General features: G+C 63.0%; 2 protein-coding genes across 4 annotated transcripts in view; one reads left to right on the top strand and one right to left on the bottom strand.

Moving 5' to 3' along the window:
• LRP5 (LDL receptor related protein 5) overlaps positions 1–26,601 on the top strand; it is a 94,374-nt gene that overhangs the window by 6,429 nt on the left and 61,344 nt on the right. For 2 of the 3 annotated variants that reach the window (XM_070065115.1, XM_051827847.2), the window contains exon 2: positions 24,396–24,792. In XM_070065115.1, coding sequence (XP_069921216.1) covers positions 24,396–24,792 — 397 coding nt within the window. Of the gene's footprint in view, positions 1–21,338; positions 21,361–24,395; positions 24,793–26,601 lie in introns of those variants that run through there. The other variant, XM_051827848.2, reaches the window with a different exon arrangement.
• Positions 2,241–3,084, bottom strand: LOC100339787 (small ribosomal subunit protein eS28). Its single transcript, XM_017339334.3, has one exon. The coding sequence runs from the start codon at positions 2,803–2,805 to the stop codon at positions 2,614–2,616; it is 192 nt and encodes a 63-aa protein (XP_017194823.3). The 5' UTR covers positions 2,806–3,084; the 3' UTR covers positions 2,241–2,613.

Here is a 26,601-nt window from a genome sequence, read left to right as displayed (position 1 = left end):
TGGGAATGAGCCCAGAGTCCACCCAGAGTCCACCGACCCAAGTCCCCCTGTCCGTGCGATGCCGTGTGTTGCTGCTGGGGCCCAGCAGACACAGACGCTTCTGGAAGTCCTTGGAAAAGACCCTCCGGGGGGACGGCGGGGGCTGAGAGGCTCTGCGGTCGGCCAGCCTGCCTGCCGCGGGCCCTGCCTCTGGCTGCCCGTGCGGCCACCACAGGTCACCCCAGCCCCTGTGAAACCCGATGCCAGTGGCACGCCCCGCGCGCGGCTGGGTGAGGGTTAAGCGTCTGGTCTGAGCTGTGGCCGAGAGCTTGCACGCTGACCTTCTGTTCGGGCACTGCCTGCACCACGGGGCGGCAGGGCTGTGCCGGGGCCTGGGGCAGACCGGCTCTCTGTCAGCCAGGCTGGCACTTGTCGTCCCGGTGTTTGGCAGGGAGGGGTCTGCCTGGTGCCATCACACAGGATTGTCTGGCTTCGAGGCCTCACGGCTGGCCCGGCACAGCCCACCCTGGGTTGTGTGGGGCACAGTCCTTGTCCTTGGTGCCTTGGCAAAGGAGATTTTTTTTTTTTCAAAGACTTATTTATTTTATTTGAAAGACAGAGAGACAGAGAGACAGACACACACACACAGGTCTTCTGTCCACTGGTTCACTCCCCAGATGGCCACAATGGCTGGAGCTGAACCCTTGCTTCTCAAAAGCCGAGCGGCGGCCGGCGCCGCGGCTCACTAGGCTAATCCTCCACCTAGTGGCGCCGGCACACCAGGTTCTAGTCCCGGTCGGGGCGCCGGATTCTGTCCCGGTTGCCCCTCTTCCAGGCCAGCTCTCTGCTGTGGCCAGGGAGTGCAGTGGAGGATGGCCCAAGTGCTTGGGCCCTGCACCCCATGGGAGACCAGGAAAAGCACCTGGCTCCTGGCTCCTGCCATCGGATCAGCGCGGTGCGCCGGCCGCAGCGCGCTGGCCGCGGCGGCCATTGGAGGGTGAACCAACGGCAAAAGGAAGACCTTTCTCTCTGTCTCTCTCTCTCACTGTCCACTCTGCCTGTCAAAAAAAAAAAAAAAAAAAAAAAAAAAAAAGGCCGAGCGGCATTTGGCAGCGCGCAGGTGCACCGGGCGTTCCCGGCATTTGCCTTTCTCCAGGCTTTCTCGCTATTAGACGGCACGCCACAGTGACCCTCGCTGTCTCCGTGCACCTGTGAGAAAACGTTCCCAGGGAGAACACGTCGTTTATATTTGCTTTTTAGGGCTTGTTTATTTGAAAGAGTTGGAGAGAGGGAGTGAGAGATCTTCCCTCTGTGGGTTCACTCCCCACATGGCCACAATGGCTGAGGCTGGGCCAGGCCGACACCGGGAACCTGGAACTCCATCCGAGTCTCCCACGTGGGTGGCAGTGGTCCAGGCTTGGGCCGTCCTCTGCTGCTTTCCCAGGTGTGTTAGCAGGGAGCTGGATCGGAAGTGGAGCAGCCGGGACTTGAACCAGCGCCCATAGGTGATGACGGCACTGCAGATGGCTGTGCATATCTATTTTTTTTTTAAGATTTATTTATTTGGAAGGAAAAGTTACAGAGAGGCAGAAGCAGAGAGGAAAGAGAGAGAGAGATCGAGATCTTCCATCCGCTGGGTCACTCCCCAGCGCTGATCTGAAGCCAGGAGCCAGGAGCTTCTTCCGGGTCTCCCACGTGGGTGCAGGGGCCCAAGCACTTGGCCGTCCTCCACTGCTTTCCCAGGCCACAGCAGAGCTGGGCCGGAGGTGGGAGCAGCCAGGATTCGCACTGGCGTCCACATGGGATGCTGGCGCTGTAGGTGATGGCTTCACCTGCCGCCTCGGTGCCAGCGCCTCCATTTGTGGTTTTAAAGATGCTGGCGACAGCCATCCCAGAAGGCTGTGCAGATCCACACCCTGGCAGAGTGACCCCTGCCGTTGTCCGTGGGGGCGCCCGCTCTGCCGCGTCCTCCCCACTCGGGTTCTGGGGTTCTTGCATTTGGGTCCCGAGTTGGTTAAGAATTATACCACGTTCTGGTTCGCGCCTCCCTCACTGCTGGTTCTGCAAGTCGCCTGCTCTTGGCCTCTGCCCACCTCTGCTGAGTTGCTGTCCGGTTGTGCAGCTCTTGTCTGTGTCCCAGGTTTTCCCTCGGGTCTGTAGCAGGCCCCTCACCCGGGCTCAGACTGCAAGCACGTTTGCCTGTGTTCCCTTCCGGGGCTCTTATTGTTGTGTGTGTTCCAATCAAGCACTGCTGTGTCTGATTTATTTATTATTTTGGTGTGCAGTTTGGGGTTGGGATCTGGCCAGCAGGTGGGGAGCTGCCCGGCACCTTCCTGGAATGCTCTATCTTGTCCCCCTGTGCAGCGTCTCCAGGCGCCTGGCTCCTGCCTCCGGATCCTTCTGTGGGGCTTCAGGGGCCGGGGCGGCTCTCTGTGCCGTTTGCTGCTGTTTTAATCTCCGTGGCCCCGGCTGTGCCAAGTCCGTCTTCGTTGTTCCCTTAGACCCCGTGCACACTTCAGGGTCCGCCTTTTGATCTATGGACTGAAGAAGTAAACAGTGACATCAGCAGGTGTCCGCGGGCTGCATTTCTTTCTTTCTTTTTTTTTTTTTTTTTTCACCCCCTGCGCGGCGGCATCAGCGCAGCCTCCGAGCCTCCCGCTCGGACTCCAGCAGGGTGAGCACGCCGCCCTCGCGCACGGGGCCTTTCACGTTGCGGATGGTGGAGTGGCTTGTGTCGTCCATGAACTCCACGCGCACCTGCGTGCGCTGTCCTGAGAGCCAGGTGACCCTGGCCAGTTTGATGGGCTGCACTCCACTCGTGTCCATGATGGCGGCTCGCGGCGGTCGGGCGGAGAGCCGCGGGCTGCATTTTAAGTGGCCTGTGGCGAGCTGGCCGCTGGCTGTCCAATTCAGATGATGTGTGGCCTGTGGGGGCGCCAGCCTGGCAATTCGTGGGTCGTTGGAAGCTCGGGGAGCGCTGGAGAGGTGCCGTGGGGCCGGGCGGCCGGTGCCGCTTCTGCGCGGCTCGCCCCCCGTGCCTGCTTGGGACCAGCCCTATAATGCAAACTAGTTTCAGCGGCAGCCGCAGGGCGGGTGTATTACTGGGTGAGTCACAGCTCCCCTCCTCCTTCTTTCCAGAACAACCTGGAGGCACCTCGGATTCGGCAGAGGGCTGCACCTCTGTGAGCCCGGATGGGCAGGCGGCGCCTGCCTGGCAGCGCCCTCAGGAAGTTGCTCAACGGGGCGTTCAGAGCCGCCCAAGCACGTCCGCCCGCCCGGGCGCCCTCCCCACTCGGTGCCACCTTGCGTGGCCCACCCTGGCGGGCGGTCACCGGGCGGGAAGCGCCACGTGCTCCCTACGGCATGGTGGCTTTCGAGCGAGCGGGGTTCTAGGGCTGGCTTCTGGGGGCGCAGGCCGTGGCTCCAGGTGTGCAGCGGGAACGTGGCTTCCAGAGGGGAGCGGCTGGGGGAGAATCGGGGTGCGGCCTCGCGGGTGGCCTCTGCCCTGGCGGGGGTCCCTGCCCTCCCGGCTCCAAGGCCTGTGCTCATTCCGTGAAAGACTGGATTTGGAGTGGAAGACAGCACTGGCATCCAGTTGCCCTGCCTCCCCGGAACGTTCCCTGTGCCCGTGTTTTGTATGGCGCGCCCTGGTTAACCTTCCTAAAACCGGCAGCTGGGCTGTCTCGGGTGCTGTGCCGTTCTCCGGTGCTCAGAGCTGGAACGTGTCGGCTTGGCGGGCCGCGCTCCCCGCCATGACGGCTTCTACGGCCAGATCCCTCTCCTCGTGTTCTGGAACTTCCCAGGGTCCATGCAGCCCGGGGGGCCTTGAGGACAGGGCTCTCGTCCTCCCACCTCTGCCTGGTGTCCAGCAGAGCTGTCCAGGGAGCGGCCTCGCCCACCCTTGTCTGGCCCCCTGGCCCCCTGGCCCCGAGTTCTACCATTGGGGGCTCCCTCTGCCCTCCTGAAATCCAGGCCAGCTGTTTCCCGGATTGTGGGACACCTGACGTGCTGTGAACAGAGACTTCTGGGACCAAGCGAGAGGGCTGGCACCCCCCCCCACCCCCCCGTAGTCAGCGCCCCGTTCCTGAGGCGTGGACTCTGGTGGGACTGCACAGGCCAGCTGTTTGGCCTTGCGGAAACCCGTTTGTATCCCAAATGGACTTGGCCATGAGGTCCCCCGTGCATGAGATCCCCCACCCCACCCGCAGCCTGGACCCCGAGGTGCGGGTGGGGAGCTAGGTCGGCCGGCATCTGTTTCCCCCACGTGGCGTTGTCATCGCCGTTTAAGGAACTGGGCAGGAGGATCGCTGGTCGCGCAAGCCGACGCTGTATGCTCCGAAGCTCTGGAGCCGGGGAGTGTGTGGGTGGTTCCGGGACGTTTGCAGCACTTTCAGCGTGCAGACGCTGGCGTCCGTTCTGTCACGTCCTCACTGCCCGGGCTCCGTGCGTGTTGGCTGCAGGGTCAGTTGGCTCCCAGGCATGGTGGGCTGCCCCGTTGCTGCCGTGGTCCCACTCCCTGGAGCCTGCGGCCCAAGCCTCGTGCTCTCTGTGGCTCGCAGAGCTGGTGGCCGGGCCCGGGCCCCGCAGTGGGGGGGCACTGGGGGGGGTGCTGGCGCTGCTCGAGTGGACGGCTTCCTTTCCACGAGGCCACGGAGCTGCCCCGTGCTGGGGACCTGGCCGTGCAGCTCTGGGCTGATGACCTCCCGGCCATGGCCAGCTGTGGGCCGTCGTCTCTGCTGATGGTCTGTGGCGACACGTCACCCTGTGCGGGGGCTGGCATTGGGGTGGGCCTGTCTGCTGCCCTGGGGGGTTCTGCTCAGGGGTCCCCCTGGGCTCTCGGCCCGTGTGCTGCAGGCGCCGTGGAGAGATGTGGCGGGACAGCTGGCCGAGGACCGGGGTGCTTTCCGGAGGTACCTGCTGGGGGAGCCACGGGAGGTGGCTGCGCTCACTCCGGAAGCGAGGCTGGGACCAAGGGCAGGCCCAGCCTTTGGGCTCCTCGTTGTAGTTTTTGAAAACCCTTCCGTCTCTTTGGGACCCCGTCCTCGCGGGGAAGCTGTGTCTATGAAGCCGTGACTTAGCCTTTGGGAGCCACACAGAGCCAGCAGCCAGAGCCAGGGGCGGGTGTGGGGAGTGCTCTGTCGGCTCCACGTGGTGGGGCTCTGGTGTGGCTGCTCAGAGACCCAGGACACCTTACTCTCGTGGTCCCTGGGCCGTGGACCTCGGGGTGGGAATAACTGACTCGGAGCCATCGTGGGGTCTGCCCCAGGGTCCCGGCAGGCCGCTGCTGAGGGGCACTGGGCTCCCGTGGCCTCCCCACTCCCTGCCCTGCTCGTCTCGCTGTCTGGGCGAGACGTCTTGGGCGTCTCCCGCTGGGCTGTCCGTGCCTTCCTCCGGAGGCAGTGATGCCTTCGATGCTGGGGTGTGGCCACAGCAGGGGCTTCCACCGCTCCTGCTATAGGCGGCACCCGCGTGCCTCAGGGGCCGTCCTCGGATCCTGCCCAAGCCTGGCTCTCTCTCTGGCGTTTAATCCGGGATCTGATCTCGGTGGCTGGATCGTGGGGTAGTTGTCTCCCGTGGGGACGTGGCTGGGGTTGTGTGATCTCCCCTGGCTGTGTGGGACGTAGTGGACAGGAGGTTGAACGAGGAATGGCCTCTGATCTGTGTCCTGGGAGGCCCTTGAGCAGGTAGGGGTGACGGGCAGGGGATCCCGCTCCATTGCTCCCTGCCCAGGGTGCCTGAGGCCGGCGTGGCCACCTGTGGATGCTCCGGAAGGCTCTATCCAGTGGCTACTGCCCACTTGGGCCCACTCGGGCAGCCCTGGAAGCTACGTTGGGCTGGGGTCCGGCTGGCCACACGCAGCCCCTCTCTCATCAGCTCTGCAGTCGGGGACATGTGAGCTGTGTGCTCTGGGCCACCGTTCCCTCCCCTCCCGTGCAGGGGCGGGGGTGGAGGTGATAATCACGCTGCCGCGTACAGGCTTGTCCCGAGGGTGCAGGGAGGCGGTGTTGGGAATGGCCGGTCCAGGGCCCGGTGCTACAAGGGCAGAGATCACTTACTGCCGGGAGAGGGTCCTGGGGATTCTGGCCCTGGGGCCTGGGGTCCGCTGAAGTGCTCGGCTGCAGCTGTCCAAGCTCACCAGCTTGGCCTGCCTGTCTGGTTAGAAGGTGGACGGTCGGGGGCGGGCACTGTGGTGCCCGTGCTCTGCGTCCCGTGTCGGAATGCCTGGGATCCAGCTTCCTGCCAGTGCTCCTGGGAAGCAGCTGGCGATGGCCCTGGTGCTTGAGTTCCTGGCTTTTGGCTTTGGCCCGACCCAGCCCTAGTGAAGAAGCGTGCCGACGCGGCTCTGCCTGGCACAGACCTGGCAAGCTGGGAACGGAGTGGACGCAGGCAGACCACGGCTCCGCCCAGACACTGGGAGCCAGCAGGCCGTGGCCCTCCGGCAGCTGTGGTTACAGCCAGGTGAGGGCAGCGGTGGGGAGAGGCGCCCTCCCTGCCCCTGCTGCCAGGGCCTGGCCCCTGTGCCGCTGGCCTCCCGCACTCCCAGGCCGCTCTGCGTTCTAACTGACCCAGGGACCCACCGCTTAGCTTGGTTCTCAGACCGCCGGAGCTGGCCCTCGGCTCTGGGCCTTGTGGGCAGCCCCCAGAGCCCAGAACCGAGAAGTGCCCCATGTCCAGAGGCAGGGACCAGGAGGCAGGGGCTCAGAGGAAGCCGTGCGCCATCCTGGACACAGTCGGCGTTTCCTTTTCTTCCATGTGTCGGGTGTGCCGTTTGGTGTGCCGTGTGTGCGACAGACGCGTCCCGGGAGCCGGGCTGGCGTTCTGTGGCGCTGCCGTGTTCCAGCACGGGTCATTTGAAAGCAGAGCCCTCGGTGAGAGACTGCAGCGTGCTGGCACGTCTGGCCCGTGTGATTGTCCCCCCGCCCAACTTGAATGAAGACCGGCTCAAGGCTGTTTTTGTCTCCGAGCTGAGTTTCCTGCCCCACGCGTTCCCTCCGCTGGTTCCGAAAGCTTCCCCAGCACACGTCTCCAGTTTCCTCTCTCAGAACAATGAGGGCCTTGTGGCCACGGAGGGTGGGGAGCCAGGGGACCCCAGGGCCGCGGCCCCGCCTTCTCCCGCCTCCGAGAGCCAGGCTGACTCCTGGGGCCCTGCTGGTGGTTTGCAGGGTCGCCACGAGCCGCGCCCCCGTTCCTGGGTCCTGGAGCTCGCCAGGTGGCCCACAGCTGGCTTCTGCCATCTGCACTGCACCTGTGGACAGCGTGGTCTGAGCTGCCTGGAGTCAGATGGCCCCTTTCCCTCTGCTGTCTGTCTGGCACCGGTTACCGGTCCCCGTCTGGGGCTCCAGGCGGCACAGCACCGGGGCAGAAGTGGCTGGAGCCCCACCGGTGCTACTGGCGTGACTCGAGGCTGGCAGCAGCTCTCCCCAGGTGCCCGCCTCTTCTGCTTTGGGTGAGCGTGGGAGGTGGGCTCCTCAGCAGAGCTGTGAGCCATACACACACAACGCTCATACGTGTGCACACACCAGGCTGCCCCAGGGGGTCTCCTTGGGGGATTCCAAGGAAGCTGAAATGCCCAGATAAGGCTCGTCCGTGGCATGATGTAAATCGAGAGCAATCTCTGTGGGCTCATGTTCAGTGAAAATCCTTATTAAAGAATAAAATGCACTGTGGCACCGGCATGTGGTGGCGCTGTGGTGCCCTGGGTTTAGCTGCTGCCCGGGAAGCTGGCGTCCCATATGAGTGCCGGTTCAAGTCCCGGCTGCTCCACTTCCGATCCAGCTCTCTGCTGTGGCCTGGGAAAGCAGCAAGTGATGGTCCAAGTCCTTGGGTCCCTGCACCCACATGGGAGACCTGGATGGAGCTTCAGGCTCCCGGCTTCGGCCTGGCCCAGCTCCGGCCTGGGCCTGCTCCAGCCATTGCGGCCATTTGGGGAGTGAACCAGCGGGTGGGAACTCGTTTTTCTCTCTGTAACTCTGCCTTTTGCATATATAAATCTTAAAAAAAAAAAAAAATCCATTCTGCTTCAGAACTGCCGAGATACTGAGTTCTAGACTTACTGGATCAAAATCATCAAACTGCCTCCCCACAGGCCCTGGTAGCTTTAATCCTCCCGCTGCCCCGTGGCTGGGGCCACGCCACCCCCATGTAGCAGGTGAGGCCGCTGGGGCTGGGGTGGGGGAGCCGCTTGCTCGGGTTCACACAAGGACTGGAAGCTGGCGGACTGGCACCGCGCCTCCCTCTTAATTGCTGTTTGGACGATAAAAGTGTTTTCTTTCTCCATAAAAGAAATTGGCCAGGGGGCCCTGGTGTGTTTGATGAGTACCGCACTGGGTTGACGGTGGCCCAGCCCTGGGCAGGCAGAGGGGAGCTGAGGCCGGGGCGGGCGGTGATATCAGGATTGCGCTCATGGGCGACCTGCGCCGTCTCCTGCCTCCCGTACGGCTCCGAGCGTCCACCTGGGGTTGGGGGGTGGAGGACCCGGTGACCCGCCCGCAGTCCGGCCCCAGGCCCGTGTCTTTCACTCTGCCGTGGTCTCGGGCCACTTCCGGGAGCCAGGCAGCCCGGGAGCCGTGGTCCCGAGATGATATGTAATCAGAATGCTATATTTTGTCGAAAATAAGAATGTTAGTAACGGACTGGTTTCTGGCAAGTCAAACCGGGACTCAGAAATACATATTTTCCCCTGCTCTGCCCGGAACCTTCTAATTAGCGACGACGCACATGCGCAGACGGAAGTCAGGCATCCCGTGCCCTGACGGCCTGTCCTGCCTGTCGTGGATCGGGGACTGTGTGTGCGTGTGTGTGCAGGTGCACGCGTGAGGCCGGTGGGTCACCAGCTCTGCTTCCTGGGACAAGCTGCTCTGTGGGCTGGGAAATCCTGGGCGTAGGAGGTCGACCAGGTGTCCTGGCTGCACGGGCCGTCCGGCTGTGTCTCCGTCTGCCAGCCGTCCTTTGCAGGTGGAGAGAGAGGGCAGCTGTCCCTCCCTCTCTGGCCCCCGGCCCTGGAAGCTCGCGAGTGGGCACTGCCCTGAGCGGCAGGTGTTCTCCAGGGAGAACGGATTATGCTCTCCAGGGGCACGCTTCCTCCCAGGGCAGCCAGCGGTGTGGGGTCCCACAGCTGGCCCCCGGCCCTCGCTGCCCACTGGGCCCTGTGTCTGGGCGTTCTCTGCTCGCTGGACAGTTGGCTGGGGGCAGATAGCACTCGGTGGGCAGCAGTGGGTGTGTGTGTCCTGGGCCCCCTGTCGGCTGGGGTCGTGCTGACCCTGCACTGGCCTAGCGGGGCTGGCTGCCTGAACAGTGGCATAGAGACCCTGGGGTCATTTGTGGAGGGTTCCTCAAACGACTGTGGACAATGGAATTTAAAACATTTATTTGGGATACAAAACTTTTTTAAAAAAAAAATTTATTTGAAAGAGTTAGAGGGAGAGAGAGAGAGAGAGATCTTCCATCTGCTGGTTCACTCCGCATTGGCCATAGTGGCCGGGGCTGGGCCAGACCGAAGCCAGGAGCCAGGAGCTTCTTCCGGGTCTCCCATACAGGTGCAGGGGCCCAAGCATCTGGGCCATCTTCCCCTGTTTTCCCAGAGCATAAGCAGAGTGCCAGATCAGAAGTGGAGCAGTCAGAACTTGAACCCACACCCGTGTTGGACGCTGGCACTGCAGGCAGTGGCTTTACCCACTAGCCACAGCACTGGCCCCACAAAGAAGCGTGTAAATACGTGTATCCAGGGGCCTCCGAAAAGTTCATGGAAAGGCGTATTATGAAGAGACGGGGGCCGGCGTTCACCTTGGCGGCCGCGGGGGGGGTCTTGTCCAGGCGAGGAGGGGCAGGTGTGCCGAGCTGGGGAGTCCGTGGTGCCTCTGCCTGTCTCCCTGTCGCCTCCCGGGCCTCTCACTGGCTTGGAGGCAGAGTGGTGGAGACCCCGGGGCTGGTTTGCTCCCCAGGCGCCAGGAGTGGGAGGTGGGTCAGGCCTCCTGTGGTCATTGCGGCCTTCCGGGGCTGCGGGGTGGGAAGTTGGGTTCTGGAGCTGTCAGCTGAACCCAGGCGGTCCAGCACGGGAGGGGGGCTCCTTAGCCGCCAGGCCCAGGGCTCACCCGTGGGGTGGCTTTGCCGGCGGTGTCTGTCCTGGTGGCACGCTGCGTGTCTGAGCTCCTGACCACTACTGCCGTGGACTGAGATTGTCCACGCTTCCGGCTTCGCGGTGCTTGTGGGTTTTGTGAGCCAGGGTCGGCCTTGGCAGGGAGGGAAGGAGGCAGGACGGCCAGTCGATCGCCGGCAGCTGAGCCTGAGTCGGGTTAAGGTGCAGGGCACTGGTGCCCAGGAGGCCCACGGCAGGTGCCAGTCCCTCCCTTTGCCCATCCCCCTGAGTGTCCGGGAGGGCACGAGGTCAAGGGCTCGGTGTTGGGGAACAACCTTCTTTGGGAGCAGGGCCGGGACCTGGGGGTCAGGGCCTTGCCGACAGTCTGAGGGTCAGCTCTGGAGGTGTGCTGGGGCGGGGGTTACCTGTACTGTGGGACTTGGGGACACTCAGTCACTGCTGGGTGGGGCCCGGGGTGGATCAGGACCCCCCGTGGGAAGCCCAGGTGGTGGTGGCAGCTCCGACTGGCCCTGGAGCCCAGCGGGCAGGCCGGCTGTGGGCTGTTTCCAGTCTGGGGCCTTTGCAGACGGGCTGGACAGAGCCCTGGGTCAGCTTTGGTGGGGCCGAGCCCAGGCTGTGCCCAGGGTCGGGCCGAGGGCAGCTGCTCTGTACTGACTGGCACGGCCTCTGCCTGCCCCAGCCCCTCCGCCCTCCCAGCCCATCCCCCTGCTTAACAAGACCCTGCGCTGCCTCCCTGGGCGCGACGGTGCCCGAAACAGGCGGCCTCACTCACTCTTGATCTTCCGCAGGGCATCCTGGAGTTTCCTGCCCCAGCCCCTCCGCCCTCCCAGCCCATCCCCCTGCTTAACAAGACCCTGGCCTGCCTCCCTGGGCGCGACGGTGCCCGAAACAGGCGGCCTCACTCACTCTTGATCTTCCGCAGGGCGTCCTGGAGTTTCCTGCCCGGCCCCCAGAGCTGTGCCCTGTCCATTTCCCCGAGATGTGGTCCCCGCGCGGGCAGCTGGGCTGGGCCTCAGGGTTAATTATGGCTTCCTCTGTGGCCAGGCGTGTGTGTGCACGCGAGAGAGAACGGGCTGGGGCCTGGGTGTAGCAGGCAGGGGTGCCCGTGCTGCGAGGAGCCCCGGGCAGGAGGGGATCAGGCCGTGTGCCGGCAGGGAGCCTGCTCCCATGCGGCTTCCGCGGCCAGCTTGGCCCTGCCTGCTCCGTGCTCTCCTGCGTGGAGCAGCGTGGCTGGGGAGGGGGAGCCGCCCTCCCAGCGTGAGTGCAGTGCGCGTCTTCTCGACCCTCAGTCATGGGAGGGAAGGGCGCTCCAGGGCCAGCGCTGGGTGGCAGCCACTGGGCCCATCCTGGGGGTGTGCACCCCACCTGGAGAGGGTACAGGGGTCCGGCTCGGGGGCGGTTCCCCGAGGCTTGCTCAGCCGGGGGCAGAGGTTGAGGGCGTGCGGTGGGCAGGGTGCTACCTCCCAGAGACTTGGCCTTGGTTTCCGGAAAACCCCTGGCCGAGGGGTCCCTGGGGAGGAGGCGGGAGGGAGCCTGGCGCGGCTGAGCCGAGGTGGGAGTAGGGGGAATTCGGGGCCGTTATTTGGGATCCCGCCCGGCTTTGGGCTTCTGAGCGTCCATCAGAGGAAACCGCAGGGCTCAGCATGGTTGCCGTAGGCGTCGAGTAGACGTTCAGAATAGGCGGACGCAGAGCCGTGTCAGCGAGCCGAGCAGGAAGCTCTTGATGGAGTTGCGGTCACCCCGGTGGCCAGGGCGGCCCCAGCGGGAGAGACCTGCAGGCCCTGGGTGCAGGGGCCACGGGTGTGGGCTGGGACAGCCCCTGGCTTCTCAGAATCGTCTGGATCCAAGGGAGCTTGGTGTTGAGGATTTTTTCTGGCTTGAGAGAGTCCCGGGGAAGGCCAGGCAGGGCTGGTTTTGCCAAGTGTGGTTCACGGCCCAGGTTGAGCTTTGTTCCCCGCGAGCACCGGGGGGTTCCTGACCTTGAACTTGGAGACCCCCGTGGACTTCACCTTCCCAGAACCGAGGTGCACCTGCGCCCGGGAGCTGGCACAGCTCTTCCCTGGTCCGCATCCTTCCAGCCGGATCCGTGCTGCTCAGCCGCTTCTCTGGGCAGGGGCATGGAACCTTCCGGCTTGGACGTGCGGAGACTTCCGGAGCCCCCACCCTACTCCAGGTGCCTTTGAACTTTCCTGTTTTACATTCCTGGGAATTTTGTAGATTCTCTCTGTTTTGTGACAGTCATGCTACCTTTTTTTCCTTTGATATGGTTTGAATTGCATATAAAGTGTATAGGGCTATATCTGGGAAATGTACAAGACTTGTATGCAAAAAGTAAAATTTAGAGATTTATTAGGACTGAAGTAAAAGTTGGGGGATAGTAAAGCGGTGTCACGGGACCGTCAGCTTCTCTCGCCTGATCGCAGATGCCCTGTGGTGCCCACGGCACTCTGCCCTCCCCCCGTCCCTGCGTGGAGATGCTGGGGTCTGACGATTTGGGAAGTGGGGTGGTGTGTGCGTGCCGCCCAGGTGCCGCGTGGCCGTGCCCCGGTGCACCTGGAGCAAGGTGCAGCGCAGGGTGGGCGTGGCAGCTGCAGACGCCGCTGGAACAGTTGGGAAGTGGGGATGCTGGGTGCGTCAGTAAATTACTGAGCAGAGGACGGCAGCAGCTGGGCCTCTCCCGTTAGAGACGCCCCGCGGGGAGGCCTGCAGGGTACCCCGAGCACTGAGAGAGGGTATCTCGTCTGCTGGTTCACTCTCCGAATGCCCAAGCTAGGAGCCGGGGACCCCGTCTGGGTCTCACGTGGCTGGCAGGGACCCATGTGCTCAAGCCACCACCTGCTGCCTTCCCAGGTGCCTTAGCGGGCAGCCGAGTGGGAAGTGGAGCAGCCGGGACTTGCAGCAGGCTCTCTGATGCGGGATGTGGGCGCCCCCCTGCGGCCCGAGTACTGCTGTGACTTCTCACCAAGTGTGCCTGCCCAGAAACTGGCCGCCATGTATCCGTATGCGAAAGGGTGCAGGCATAGCCGGTGGTTGTAGTCCCTGCGAACTCTGAATTATCAAACTCAAGGGGTCTTCAGAATTCATGGAAAATACGTGTTATGAAACACTGTGTGTGAATTTCAAAACTTTTTTTGCACCAAAATAAACATTTGAGAGACAGACAGAGCTTCTATCCACTGGTTCACTCCCAAGTGCCCACAACAGCCGCGACGGGGCCAGGCCGGATCCAGGAGCCAGGAACTCCGTCTCCGCCGAGACCCACCTACTAGAGCCATCACTGCCGCCTCCCGGGGTCTGTGTTAGCAGGAAGCTGGAATCAGGACCCGGAGCTGGGACTCGAACCCAAGTACTCTGACGTGGGCTGTGGGTGTCCTAACTGGCCTGTCAGCCTCTAGGCTGAGCGCCTGGCCCAGAGCGGGCGTGACGCAAGATGCAGCCGGTCTGTCTGTGGGTGTGCCATGGAGTGGCGTGGACAGTGCTCAGTGGCCCCGTGCATCCCCCCGCCCCGTGGTGGAAGAAACGCTGGCGTGCCGGAAGCAGCACCACCGCGCGCCGGCCCCGTGGGCACACTCAGGGTGCAGACACGCTGAGCAAGGCACCTCTGGGGGCCCCCGCTGAGTGTTGCGACGTTGGGCAGCAGAGGCGAGGACGTGGAGGGGGATGGAGGAGAGGTGGGAGGGCCTGCAGGCCGAGAACAGGTGCGGGAGCCCGGAGCTCCTGCCCCCCGGGCTGGGGACTGTGAGGAGGGGCGCAGGTGGCCGCCGGGACGCCCAGCTGGACAGATGGAGCCAGAGGTGCCGGCGCGGGTCAGCTGTCGGGAAGTCGCGCCCCCTGTGAGTGGTTAACTTGGTGGCTGCCTGGGGCTGCCCAGCGCCCGCCCAGTCACCTTCTGCCTCCCCCCGCCCGTCCTCAGGAAGTGAGCCAGCTGGCCTGCAGTTCTTCCTTTCCCAGGAAGTCTGCTCGGGTCCCCCCTAGCCGGCCCTTCCTCCTCCAGGAAGCCGGCCTGCCCGCCCACCCCAGGCCCAAGGCCCTGCCCCCTCGGTGGCCTTCAAACCCCTTTCTCCTTGCCCAGGGGTGGTTTAGCGGCGTGCTGTGAGCGGGCGTGGACCTGTGCATGCCTGTGGATTGTTCGACAGTGTGCGTGAGTGCGCCTGTACCCGTGAGTGTGTGCAGGTGCTCTGATAGAGTGAGTGCGTGTGGGCCCGTGTGTGTGCGTGTGTGCGTGTGCATGCACGTGCCCGCCCCCCTGAGCTGGGGGCTCCTCCGCCGTGGACCCCTCCTGTCTCCTCTGTCTCGTGGCCTCTCCCCCAGGGCCGTGCTGGGCTCATGGAGGCCGTGGTGCGTGCGGGCTGTGGCCTGCTGCAGGGAGCCGTTGGAAGCCGGCGCGACGCTTGGTGAATATAAATAAGGCGTGCACTGAGAATGTTGCTTATTTTGGTATAGTAGCAAAGGATCGGATGACCTGGAGTTGGGTCTTGTTTGGTGTAACCATGTAAACAGTGTGAAATATAGGCTGTTGGAATGGTAGCTGGGACATCTGTTAGGAATTCTAGATATAAATATTGGATGTGCTTACGCGGGTTCAAATGGGATTGTTGGCTCTGGGTTTCCACCCTGGGTTCTCCCGCGGCGGGACGCACGGCGGGAGGGGCAGGAGCGGGGGTCCCAACACCCCAGGGGAGGGCGGGTGAAGGGTGCCCGGGGGTGGCGTGCGCCCAGGGTCTGCGCCCTGTAAGCCAACGTCTGCTTTGTCCGAGGTGTGCAGGCGACGGCTGGCGCCAGAGGTGCCTCTGGCTTTCCGAGTCGTTTGAGCTGGGGATCTTTTACCGGGGGAGCAGCCCGTTCCAGAAACCCGGGACCCAGAGTGTGCTGAAATCCAAAGCCTCGGAGCACCCTGCGATGTCCACAGAGACTTCGGTTTTGGATTTTCCGATTGGGGGTGCTCACCCTGTAATAGAAAATTAGCGCTTTTGTAAGGAAGAGGCCCGGTGTGGGTGGGCACGTCCTCAAAGGAAGAGGCCCAGTGTGGGTGGGCACGTCCTCTGTCCGGTTCTGGACATTCCTGTCCCCACCACTGGTGAAGTGGTGCGCGCCATTCCCTCTGCCCCAGCCCGCGCACCCCGCTCTCTGCCCTCTGGGTCTGTGGCCTGCTGTGTCCTGGATGCTTCTGGTGCCCAGGATGGCCCGCATGTCCGGTGGTGCCAGCCTCTTCCCTGAGAGGAGCGGCTGGGGGTTCGCCGCGGCCCCTGCTGGTGCCTCCCGGCGGCTGGTGGACGTCTGGCCATTGTGCTTGCTACCTGCCGTGACGCTGTGTGTGCCTGCGTGTGCTGGAGCCCCCGCTCTCGGGCCTCTCCGGCACACACACGGGCGTGCACTTGCTGGGTCTTGCCACCTTGTGTGTGTTACTTTCTTAACTTTTTTAAAGATTTGTTTTATTTATGTGAGAGGCAGAGTTGCAGAGAGAGAGACAGACAGAGATCTGTCTTCCATCTGTTGGTTCACTCCCCAGATGGCTGCAACAGCCTAGGCCAGGTTGAAGCCAGGAGCTTCTTCCGGGTCTCCCACATGGGTGCAGGGGACCAAGCGCTTGGGCCATCTTCCACTGCTTTCCCAGGCCGTTAGCAGGGAGCTGGATCAGAAGTGGAGTGGCCGGGACCAGAACTGGTACCCTTATGGGATGCCGGCCCCCAGGCCGGCTGGGATTTGAACGCAGGCCCCCAGGCTTTCCCCTGCAGCGGAGGTGGGGTAGAGGTGATGACCGCCAGGCCTGGCTGTGGGACGGACCCCTGTCGTGCGCTGCTGCCTGCTGCTGGATCCAGCCTCTGTAGGCAGTGCCCTGTGGACACTCACAGCCTCAGATGTGTGCAGTGGTCATTCCCCCTTCATGGAGAGGCGTGGTGGGCAGAGAGGCTGGACCACGTCCGAGCCAGGTCCGAGCTCAGCTGCCGACCACGGACTGCCTCCGGGCGTCTGCTGTGCAGGGCTGGGCCATCCTTTGGCCCTTAATCCGCGGTCCTGTGGGAAACCCTCGCCCAGAGAGCTCCCTGGCCACACGGGTCCAGCTCAGAACCTGTGTACTGGGGCCAGCGCTGTGCCACAGTGGGCAGAGCTGCCGCCTGCGGTGCCGGCATCCCGTGTGGGGACCCATTTGTGTCTCGGCTGCTCCACTTCCAATCCAGCTCCCTGCTAATGCACCTGGGGAAGCAGTGGAGGATGGAACAAGTGCTTGGGCCCCTGCACCTGCGTGGGAGTCCTGGAGGAAGCTCCTGGCTCCTGGCTTTGGCCTGGCCCAGCCCTGGCTGTTGCAACCGTCTCGGGAGTGAACCAGTGGAAGGAAGACTTTTCTCTCTCTCTCGCTCTCTCTCTCAATCTCTCTCTCTCAATCTGTCTCTGTCTCTCGCTCTCTGTCTCTCGCTCTCTGTCTCGCTCTCTGTCTCTCGCTCGCTCTGTCTCTCTCTGTCTCGCTCTCTGTCTCTCGCTCTCTCTCTGTCTCTCTGTCTGTCTCTCTCTGTCTCGCTCTGTCTCTCGCTCTCCCTGTGTAACTCTGACAGTCAAATAAATAAATAAATCTTTTATTTTAAATATTTATTTATTTATTTCGAAAGGCAGAGTTACAGTGAGGCGGAGAGAGCGAGCCAGCGCGCGAGAGCGAGGCCTCCATCTGCTGGTTCACTCCCTAAATGGCCGCAACAGCCAGGGCTGGGCCAGGCCAAAGCCAGGAGCCAGGAGCTTCCTCCGGGTCTCCCACACTGGTGCAGGGGCCCAAGCACTTGGGCCATGTTCCTCTGCTTTCCCAGGCCACAGCAGAGACCTGGATCGGAAGTGGAGTGGCCGGGACTTGAGCTGGCGCCTGTGTGGGATGCTGGCACTGCAAGCGGTGGCTTTACCCACTGTGCCACAGCACCGGCGCCTAAATAAATGTGTTTTTAAAAAAGAATGTGTGTACTTGCCAGGACCCAACGCAGTTCTGTCTCCACTGTCTGTGTCCGCCATCAGTCTGTGTCCCTGCTGTCTGACTGTGTCTGCGCTGTGTCCCCACCATCAGTCTGTGCCCGCCATGTCTGTGTCCCCACCATCAGTCTGTGTCCCTGCTGTCTTTGTCCCCGCCGTCAGTCTGTCCCCGCTGTCAGTCTGTGTCCCCACTGTCTGTGTCCCTGCCATCAGTGTGTCCCTGCCATCAGTCTGTTCCCGCTGTCTGTCTGTCTCTGCTGTCTGTCCCTGCTGTCTCTCTGTGTCTCTGCCGTCAGTCTATCCCCACCGTCAGCCTGTGTCCCCACCATCAGTCTATCCCTGCTGTCTGTGTCCCTGCCGTCTGTCTGTGTCCATGCCATCTGTGTCCCCATCATCAGTCTGTGTCTCCACCGTCAGTCTGTCCTCACTGTCAGTCTGCCCCTGCCGTCTGTCTGTGTTCCTGCCGTCTGTGTCCCTGCTGTCAGTCTGTTCCCGCAGTCTGTCTGTGTCCCTGCCGTCTGTCTGTGTCCCCACCGTCAGTCTGTCCCTGCCATTTGTGTCCCCACCGTCAGTTCTGTCCCTGCCGTCTGTCTGCCCCTGCCGTCTGTCTGTGTCCCTGCCATCTGTCTGTGTCCCCACTGTCATTCTGTCCCTGCTGTCAGTCTGTGTCCCCACTGTCAGTCTGTCCTCACTGTGTCCCCACCATCAGTCTGTGTCCCTGCCGTCTGTCTGTCCCCACCGTCAGTCTGTCCCTGCAGTCTGTCTGTGTTCCTGCCGTCTGTGTCCCTGCTGTCAGTCTGTGTTCCCGCCATCAGTCTGTCCCTGCTGTCTGTGTCCCTGCCGTCTGTCTGTGTCCCTGCTGTCTGTCTGTTCCTGCCATCGGTCTGTCCCCACTGTCTGTCTGTGTCCCTGCCATCAGTCTGTCCCTGCTGTCTGTCTACCCCTGCCGTCTGTGTCCCCACCGTCATTCTGTCCCTGCCGTCTGCCCCTGCCGTCTGTCTGTGTCCCTGCCGTCTGTCTGTGTCCCCACCGTCATTCTGTCCCTGCCGTCTGTCTGTCCCTGCCGTCTGTCTGTGTCCCCGCCGTCTGTCTGTGTCCCCGCTGTCAGTCTGTCCCTGCTGTCTGCCCCTGCCGTCTGTCTACCCCTGCCATCTGTCTGTGTCCCCACCGTCTGTCTGTGTCCCTGCCATCTGTCTGTGTCCCCGCCGTCAGTCTGTCCCCCTGCACATCTCTTGTGGCTGTGGTCTTGGTTCCTCCCTGACCTCTCCAGCATCCCCTAGCGTTGCTGTTTTACTGTTCTAAGGAGATGGCTTTTCCACTCTTGTTTGTTGCTTTTTGCCCTTTCCCGGTGGGTGGATGTGGTGCTGGGGCCTGTCCCTGCCTCCGGGTGTCCTGGGGTGACTTCCTGCCAGGGAGGAAGCAGGAACAGCGTTTGCAGCACATTCCCCGGTCCTTACTGCGACACCTGCTCGTTGTCCCAAAGCTGTGTCCCCGTGTCCGCTTGTCTGTCTGCCCTGGTGACAACCGCGCGGCCGCCTGACTGGTCCTGGCAGCCCTCCAAGGCGCCAGCCGATGGCGTGTGTCTCCCTGGGCCGCCTCCTCACTGCCCAAGCCCAGAGCATGTTGGGTGGTGACCCTGGGGCAGGGCAAGGCTCCCTTCTTGGGAACTGCGGGGTAGGCAGCCAGGACCCGCTGACCCTTGGGGGCTGGGTGGGGGTGGTCCCCTGGTGCCCCCCCGCACTCAGCACGGCCCACCCAGTAGTCCCCTGGTGCCCCCTCCCCCGCCCTCAGCACGGCCCGCCCCGTTAGTCCCCTGGTGCCCCCCGCCCTCAGCACGGCCCGCCCCGTAGTCCCCTGGTGCCCCCCGCCCTCAGCACGGCCCGCCCCGTAGTCCCCTGGTGCCCCCGCCCTCAGCACGGCCCGCCGTAGGCCTGCTCTGCCTTCCTGGCCTGCGGCTTGCTCCTCGCTGGGCTGGCGTTTCCTCATTTGTCTTCCCCGCAGGAGCACCCAGGGGTCCCGCCCCACCCTCGGGCTCTTCCTCCTCCTCCTCCTCCTCTCTGCCCTGCTCTTGCTCTGCCTGCCTCTGGCTCCCGCCTTTGGGGAGGGGGTGTGTGTGCATGGCCCCAGCGCCCACACCAGCCAGGGTTCCCCAGGCCTCCGGTGCCAGCTGGGTGAGGGCAGGGAGCCCCCCGCACAGAGGCCCCCGCCCCTACTTGCTGTGGGCCTGGGGCCGCTGCCAGGGTCTTCCCTTGAGAAGCCGGTTCCTCGGGTGGTGGGAGAGTGCTGTGTGCCTCTCTGAAATCTCGGGTGTCAGGTGTAGCTCAAGGCTGGAGAGGCAGGAGGGGCTCCCAGAGAGCCTGCCAGGGCCTGCCCCCCCCCCCCCCCCCCCCAGTTGAAGGTTGGGAAAGCACAGGAAATTAAAAAAAAGTCTCCTGCCTTTGAAGCCTGGGCTTGTGCTGGGCTGGGCTGAGCGGTTGGTTCTGTGGGGAATGCGGTCTTTCCAGTCTGCGGAGGGAGCAGAGCGGCCAGGGGCTTCGGTGCCTGGGGCAGCATCCTGGAGCCCAGGACCTCCACCAGGAGGGCTTGCCAGGGCGCGCTGGCCGTCCACTGGCCCCCTGGGCAGTGAGCTGCACCCATCTACACCAGGGAGGGGGCTCCCACCTACACCAGGGAGGGCGCACCCACCTATACCAGGGGACACCCACCTACACCAGGGGACTCTCACCTACACCAGGGGGCTCCCACCTATACCAGGGGGCACCCACCTATACCAGGGAACTCCCACCTACACCAGGGGGCTCCCACCTACACCAGGGAAGGGGCACCCACCTATACCAGGGAACTCCCACCTACACCAGGGGACTCTCACCTACACCAGGGAACTCCCACCTATACCAGGGAGGGGGCACCCATCTACACCAGGGGGCACCCACCTACACCAGGGGCTCCCACCTACACCAGGGAAGGGGCACCCACCTACACCAGGGAGCATCCACCTATACCAGGGAGGGGGCACCCACCTACACCAGGGGGCACCTACCTACCCCAGGGAACTCCCACCTACCCCAGGGTACTCCCACCTATCCCAGGGTACTCCCACCTACACCAGGGTACTCCCACCTACACCAGGGGGCACCCATCTACACCAGGGAGGGGGCTCCCACCTACACCAGGGGACTCTCACCTACTCCAGGGGGCTCCCACCTACACCAGGGGACTCTCACCTACTCCAGGGGGCACTCACCTACACCAGGGGGCACCACCTACACCAGGGGACTCTCACCTACACCAGGGAACTCCCACCTACACAAGGGAGGGGGCTCCCACCTACACCAGGGAACTCCCACCTATACCAGGGAGGGGGCACCCACCTACACCAGGGGCTCCCACCTATACCAGGGGACTCTCACCTACTCCAGGGGGCACTCACCTCCAGGGGGTATCCATCTACACAAGGGAGCACCCACCTACACCAGGGGGCACCCACCTGCCCAGGGGCACCCACTTGCACAGTGCTTGCTGCCTGGACGGCACGGTGGTGAGACCCCTCCATAGCATCCCCCAGGCTCAGTCGCTTGGGCCTGACGAAGGCCTCACCCAAGCAGGCCCCCGACCTGCGGGAACCCAGGGGCCTCCCCACTCACTTTAGCAAGGGGTTCCTGCCCTGGGAGAGGGCTTCGTGGGCCTGGTGACAACCCTGTGTACGTGTGTATATGTGTGTATGTGTCTGTGTGTATATATGTGTGTATGTCTGTCTCGGTGGGTGTGTATGTGTGTGCGTGTGTGTGTGTCGAGAAGGGTTCAGCTTTTGGGGGGCTCTGCCCCACAGGGTAAGAGCCACAGTGTGGACTTCTGGGAGCCCCCACAGCCTCACCCACAGCACAGGGCATTGCTCCTCCGGGCCCTGGGCGGCCGCACGCTCCCGGCCGGCCCCTCCTGCTGGCAGTGCTCAGGGCTCTTCTCGCTGTCCTGGGCGACTCTCCCCCTCCCCCTCGGGACCCCCAGCTCCTAGGACAGGTCCTAGGACGGGGTGGGGGGGGTTGTTGGCTTTGACCAGGGAAAGGGGGGAACTCAGCTGTTGACCTTTGAACTCTATGGACGCTCCAGCATGCAGAGGAGTGACGCGACTGCGCAGACTGGAACACATCAGTGCACGATGGAATGTTCTAGAACACCGAGGGCTCTGGTGTCTCCAGACCCTGCAGGTTCCTCTCTCAGCCTCGCCCTCGTCACCTGCCGCCCCAGCAGCTGCAGGCCACAAAGAGCTGCCAGCCTCCTCCGCCCGCGAGTTTTCCTGGCTGATGGGCCCTGACGGCAGGCAGGGGTGATGCTGGGTGCGTGTCCTTGCTGGGGCCACCTGCTGTGAGAGGTCAGAGTGCCCAGCCCAGCTGCAGTTGCAGCGTCCGGTTTTGTTTTCTTCTAAAAAGATTTTTATTGTGATGTAAGATACCTATAACATGAAATTCACCATCTTTTAAAAAATTTTTTTGAGAGGCTGAGTTAGAGAGATTCCATCCACTGGTTCACTCCCCAAATGGCTGCAATGGCCAGAGCTGGGCCCATCCGAGGCCAGGAGCCAGGAGCTGCTTCTGGGTCTCCCATGTGGGTGTAGGGACCCAAGGACTTGGGCCATCTTGCACTGCTTTCCCAGGCCACAGCAAAGAGCTGGATTGGAAGGGGAGCAGCTGGGACTTGAACCTGTGCCCATATGGGATGCCAGCACTGCAGGCAGAGACTTAATCTGCTGTGCCACAGGTGCTAGCCTAAAATTCATCTTTGGGCCGGTGCCGTGGTGTAGCAGGTGAGGCTGCTGCCTGTAGTGCCCGCATCCCATATAGGCGCTGGTTTCGGTCTCGGCAGCTCCACTTCCGATCCAGCTCTCTGCTGTGGCCTGGGAGGGCAGTAGAAGATGGCCCAAGTGCTTGGGCCCCTGCACTCACGTGGGAGACCCGAAGGAAGCGCTTGGCTTCAAATCAACACAGCTGCAACTGTTGTGGCCATCTGGGGAGTGAACCAGTGGATGGAAGACCCCTCTCTCCCTTTCTCTCCCTGCCTCTGCCTCTAACTCTGCCTTTCAAATAAATAAATGGCTGGCGCCGCGGCTCACTAGGCTAATCCTCTGCCTGCGGCGCTGGCACCCCGGGTTCTAGTCCCGGTCGCCCCTCTTCCAGGCCAGCTCTCTGCTGTGGCCTGGGAGTGCAGTGGAGGATGGCCCAAGTGCTTGGGCCCTGCACCCCATGGGAGACCAGGAGGAAGCGCCTGGCTCCTGGCTCCGGATCAGCGCAGCGCCGGGTATGGCGGCCATTTGGGGGTGAACCAATGGAAGGAGGACCTTTCTCTCTGTCTCTCTCACTGTCTAACTCTACCTGTCAAAAAAAAAAAATCTTTAAAACACTTCATCTTAATTTTAAGTGCATAGTTCAATGGGATTACTACATTCTCTTTGTTGCCCCTCCCCCTTTTTAAAAGATTTATTTGAGGGGCAGAGGGAGACAGAGGTCTTCCATCCACTGCTTCGCACTCCACAAATGGCCACAGTGGCCGGGGCTGGGCCAGGCTGAGGCAGGGAATCTGGAGCTTCATCAGGGTCTCCTTGTGGGTGGGTGCAGGGCCCAAGCGCTTGGGCCATCTCCCGCTGCCCTCCCAGGCTGTCACAGGCCCAGCGGGTGGGCATGGGGGTGGGGGTGGGTCAGGCAGGAGTGCAGAGCAGGGAGGCTGGGCAGGGAGCTCGACCCTGTTCCGCGTGGCCTGGTGGCACATGAAGGTGGCTGTGCACTGTCCACCGCAGGGGCGTCTGGGGTCAGGGCAGGGGAGCCACAGGCCGCAGAGGTGGGAGGGAGAGGAGGCCCGTGTGGGAAACAGGAGGCTCTGTGTGGCCCTGCTCTGGCCTGGCCTGGGCAGGGGCTTGGGCCACTCAACCTAAGTGGCCTCGTGACCAGGCCTGGGTCCTCCTGTCGAGTCACAGAGGTGAGCAGAGTGGGTGAGGCCCCCATGGCCTGTGGCACACTGTGTGGCCTCATCCGTGAAATGCCTGTACGAGGTGGGGCCGTGGCAGGGAGAGTCTCCCACGCGTGGGACTGGGGCCGTGGCAGGGAGTCTCCCACGCGTGGGACTGGGGCCGTGGCAGGGAGAGTCTCCCACACATGGGAGTCGAGCTCAGCAGTCACTTGAGGAAGGCTGCTCGTGGACCCTGACCCGAGACCACATGGGTCAACCCTGACCCAACACCACGTGGGTCGGCCCTGACTCGGGACCGCGTGGGTCGACCCTGGCCTGAGACCACGTGGGTTGACCCTAACTCGGGACCGCGTGGGTTGACCCTAACTCGGGATCGCGTGGGTTAACCCTGGCCCGAGACCACATGGGTTGGCCCTAACTCAGGACTGCGTGGGTTGGCCCTAACTCAGGACCATGTGGGTCAACTCAGGACTGCGTGGGTCGACCCTGGCCTGAGACCACGTGGGTCGATCCTGGCCCGGGACCACGTGGGTCGACCCTGACCTGAGACCACATGGGTTGACCCTAACTCGGGACCGCGTGGGTCGACCCTAACTCGGGATCGCGTGGGTTAACCCTGGCCTGAGACCACATGGGTTGTCCCTAACTCAGGACCATGTGGGTCAACTCAGGACTGCGTGGGTCGACCCTGGCCTGAGACCACGTGGGTCGATCCTGGCCCGGGACCACGTGGGTCGACCCTGACCTGAGACCACATGGGTTGACCCTAACTCGGGACTGCGTGGGTTGACCCTAACTCGGGATCGCGTGGGTTAACCCTGGCCCGAGACCACATGGGTTGTCCCTAACTCAGGACCGCGTGGGTTGGCCCTAACTCAGGACCATGTGGGTCAACTCAGGACTGCGTGGGTCGACCCTGGCCCGAGACCACGTGGGTCGACCCTGACCTGAGACCACATGGGTTGACCCTGACTCGAGACCACATGGGTTGGCCCTAACTCGGGACCGCGTGGGTCGACCCTAACTCAGGACTGTGTGGGTCAACTGACCCAAGGCCGCGTGGCTGTAATGACAGCAACTGTGGCCCTGTATGTGGAGGAGCCGCTGAGCACCTTGGGGACGGAGGGAAGGGGTTGGGGTCTTGGACATGGGTGAGCCAAGCTGCCTGGTGCCCCATGTATGTGTCTCTCTATATCTGTGTCTCTGTGCACACGCATTTGTACCACACCAGGCCCCTGGCGTGTGTGTGTGTGTGTGTGTGTGGGTGTCTGTGCACACGTATGTGCACCATCCTGGGCCCCCGGCCTCACGGTGTGCTTATATGTGTGTGCCTGTGTATCTGTTTGTGTGTGCACACACGCACGTGTGCCACGCCAGCCCCCAGCCTCACGGTGTGCTTCCATCCCCACAGCCTCTCCACTCCTGCTGTTCGCCAACCGCCGGGACGTGCGCCTGGTGGACGCGGGCGGGGTCAAGCTGGAGTCCACCGTGGTGGTGAGCGGGCTGGAGGACGCGGCGGCCGTGGACTTCCAGTTCTCCAGGGGCGCCGTGTACTGGACGGACGTGAGCGAGGAGGCCATCAAGCAGACCTACCTGAACCAGTCGGGCGCCGCCGTGCAGAACGTGGTCATCTCGGGCCTGGTGGCGCCCGACGGCCTGGCCTGCGACTGGGTGGGCAAGAAGCTCTACTGGACCGACTCGGAGACCAACCGCATCGAGGTGGCCAACCTCAACGGCTCGTCCCGCAGGGTGCTTTTCTGGCAGGACCTGGACCAGCCGAGGGCCATCGCCCTGGACCCCGCTCACGGGTAACCCCTTGGCTTCTGCGCGTTCCCCGGGGCGGTGGGGGGAGGGGGCGCCGGTCCCCTCTGGAGTTTGCCGGGCTGGGCGTTTCTGCCGGGCGGCTTCGGGAGGTATGGACGCTGTCAGAGGTGGCTTTGCACCTTGCACACCTGTCTGCAGCCGCCTGTCCGGAAGTAGAACTTGTTGGGGACGGCGTGGGGCTTTCTCCTGTCTCTTCTGGGGGTCCCTTTTGTCCCTTTCTGCTCCTTGGTCTGGCTCCCTTGGTCCTTGTTCCAGCTGGGGGTGTGTGAGTGGCAGTGGCACTGCGAGGAGGTGGCCCACAGTCAGGGGCCAGCCGGGCCACGCTTGTTCTGGACTTTTCTGAGCAGTTTGATTGCCTTTCAGCCCAGAGGTGACCCTGGGCATAGCACACCCGTCATTGCCTGGGCCGCGCTGAGCCCGCCTCGCCCTGCCCTGTCTGTCCTGTGCTGGTTCAGCCGTGGGACGGCTGTCAGAAGTCTTTTTTTGTTTTGTTTTTTTTTTTTTAAAGGTTTTTGTTTGTTTGTTTGAAAGTCAGAGTTACACAGAGAGCAAAGGAGAGGCAGAGAGAGAAGGAGGGAGAAGGGAAAGAGGTCTTCCATCTGCTGGTTCACTTCCCAGTTGGCTGCAACAGCTGGAGCTGGGCCGATCCGAAGCCAGGAGCCAGGAGCTTCCTCCAGGTCTCCCACCTGGGTGCAGGGGCCCAAGGACCTGGGTCATCTACTGCTTTCCCAGGCCATAGCAGGGAGCTAGGTTGGAAGTAGAGCAGCCGAGACTTGAACCGGTGCCCATATGGGATGCCGGTGCTGCAGGTGGCAGCTTTACCCACTATGCCACAGCGCCAGCCCCCAGAAGTCTTTCTTAAAAGATTCACTTATTATTTGAAAGCCATAGTAACAGAGAGAAACAGAGAGAGGGAAGGATCTTCTATCCACTGGCTCACTTCCCAAATGCCCACAACAGCTGAGCTGCACCAGGCCAAAGCCTTGAGCTCCATCCGGGTCTCCTGCGTGAGCGGCAGAGACCCAGGCACGTGGGCTGTCACCTGCTGCCTCCCCGCGCCTTGGCAGGGAGCTGGATCAGCAGTGGAGCAGCCGGGAGTTGAACCTACACTTTGATACGGGATACCAGTGTCCCAGGCTGGCCCTTAACCCCCGTCCTGTGATGCCTCCCACTTCTGGGTTTTTGCTTTAGGCGGGTCTCCTGGCGGTTCATTGCATGTCGCCGAGACGGGCCAGGCTGACTGGGCGCTCCAGGAGTGTGCCGCGGAGCCTCCAGGTTGGAGGTTCCAAGGACAGGGCGTGTGCTGGTCCTGGCGCGCCACGCTGCTCCGGGTCCCTCCTTCTCGCCGAGGTTGGGTCTGGGAGCCCTCCCCTGGCCGAAGACCCTGGGCTCCAGCCTGGTGCCACCCCCTGGCTGTTTTCCCTGGCCTGAGGCTGACACCGACTGTGGCATCGGTGGCTGGAGCAGAGGCCAGGCTGTGCAGGGCTCACTGTGGGCCGGCCCGGGGTGATGGGAGGCAGGGCCAGGAGGGTAGGGCCCGGCCCGGGGTGATGGGAGGCAGGGCCAGGAGGGTAGGGCCCGGCCTGGGGTGATGGGAGGCAGGGCCAGGAGGCAGGGCCCGGCGGTTGGGCGCACCTGGGTCGTGGGGTTAGCCTCTGCTCCCTGCCTGTGGTGACCTAGGACACCCCAGGACTGCTGACACGCGTGCAAGGAGCCAGGGCCTTCTGGGGCTCAGGTGGTTTCTGTAAAAGTCAAATGAAGTGTGCGAATGTGTGTGTGTGTGTGTGGGAGTG

The sequence above is a fragment of the Oryctolagus cuniculus genome, chromosome 1 (genome assembly GCF_964237555.1).
Source record: "Oryctolagus cuniculus chromosome 1, mOryCun1.1, whole genome shotgun sequence".
NCBI classification, from domain to species: domain Eukaryota; kingdom Metazoa; phylum Chordata; class Mammalia; order Lagomorpha; family Leporidae; genus Oryctolagus; species Oryctolagus cuniculus.
Note: the sequence above shows the minus strand (reverse complement) of the source record. Positions and strands in the feature narration are given on the sequence as shown.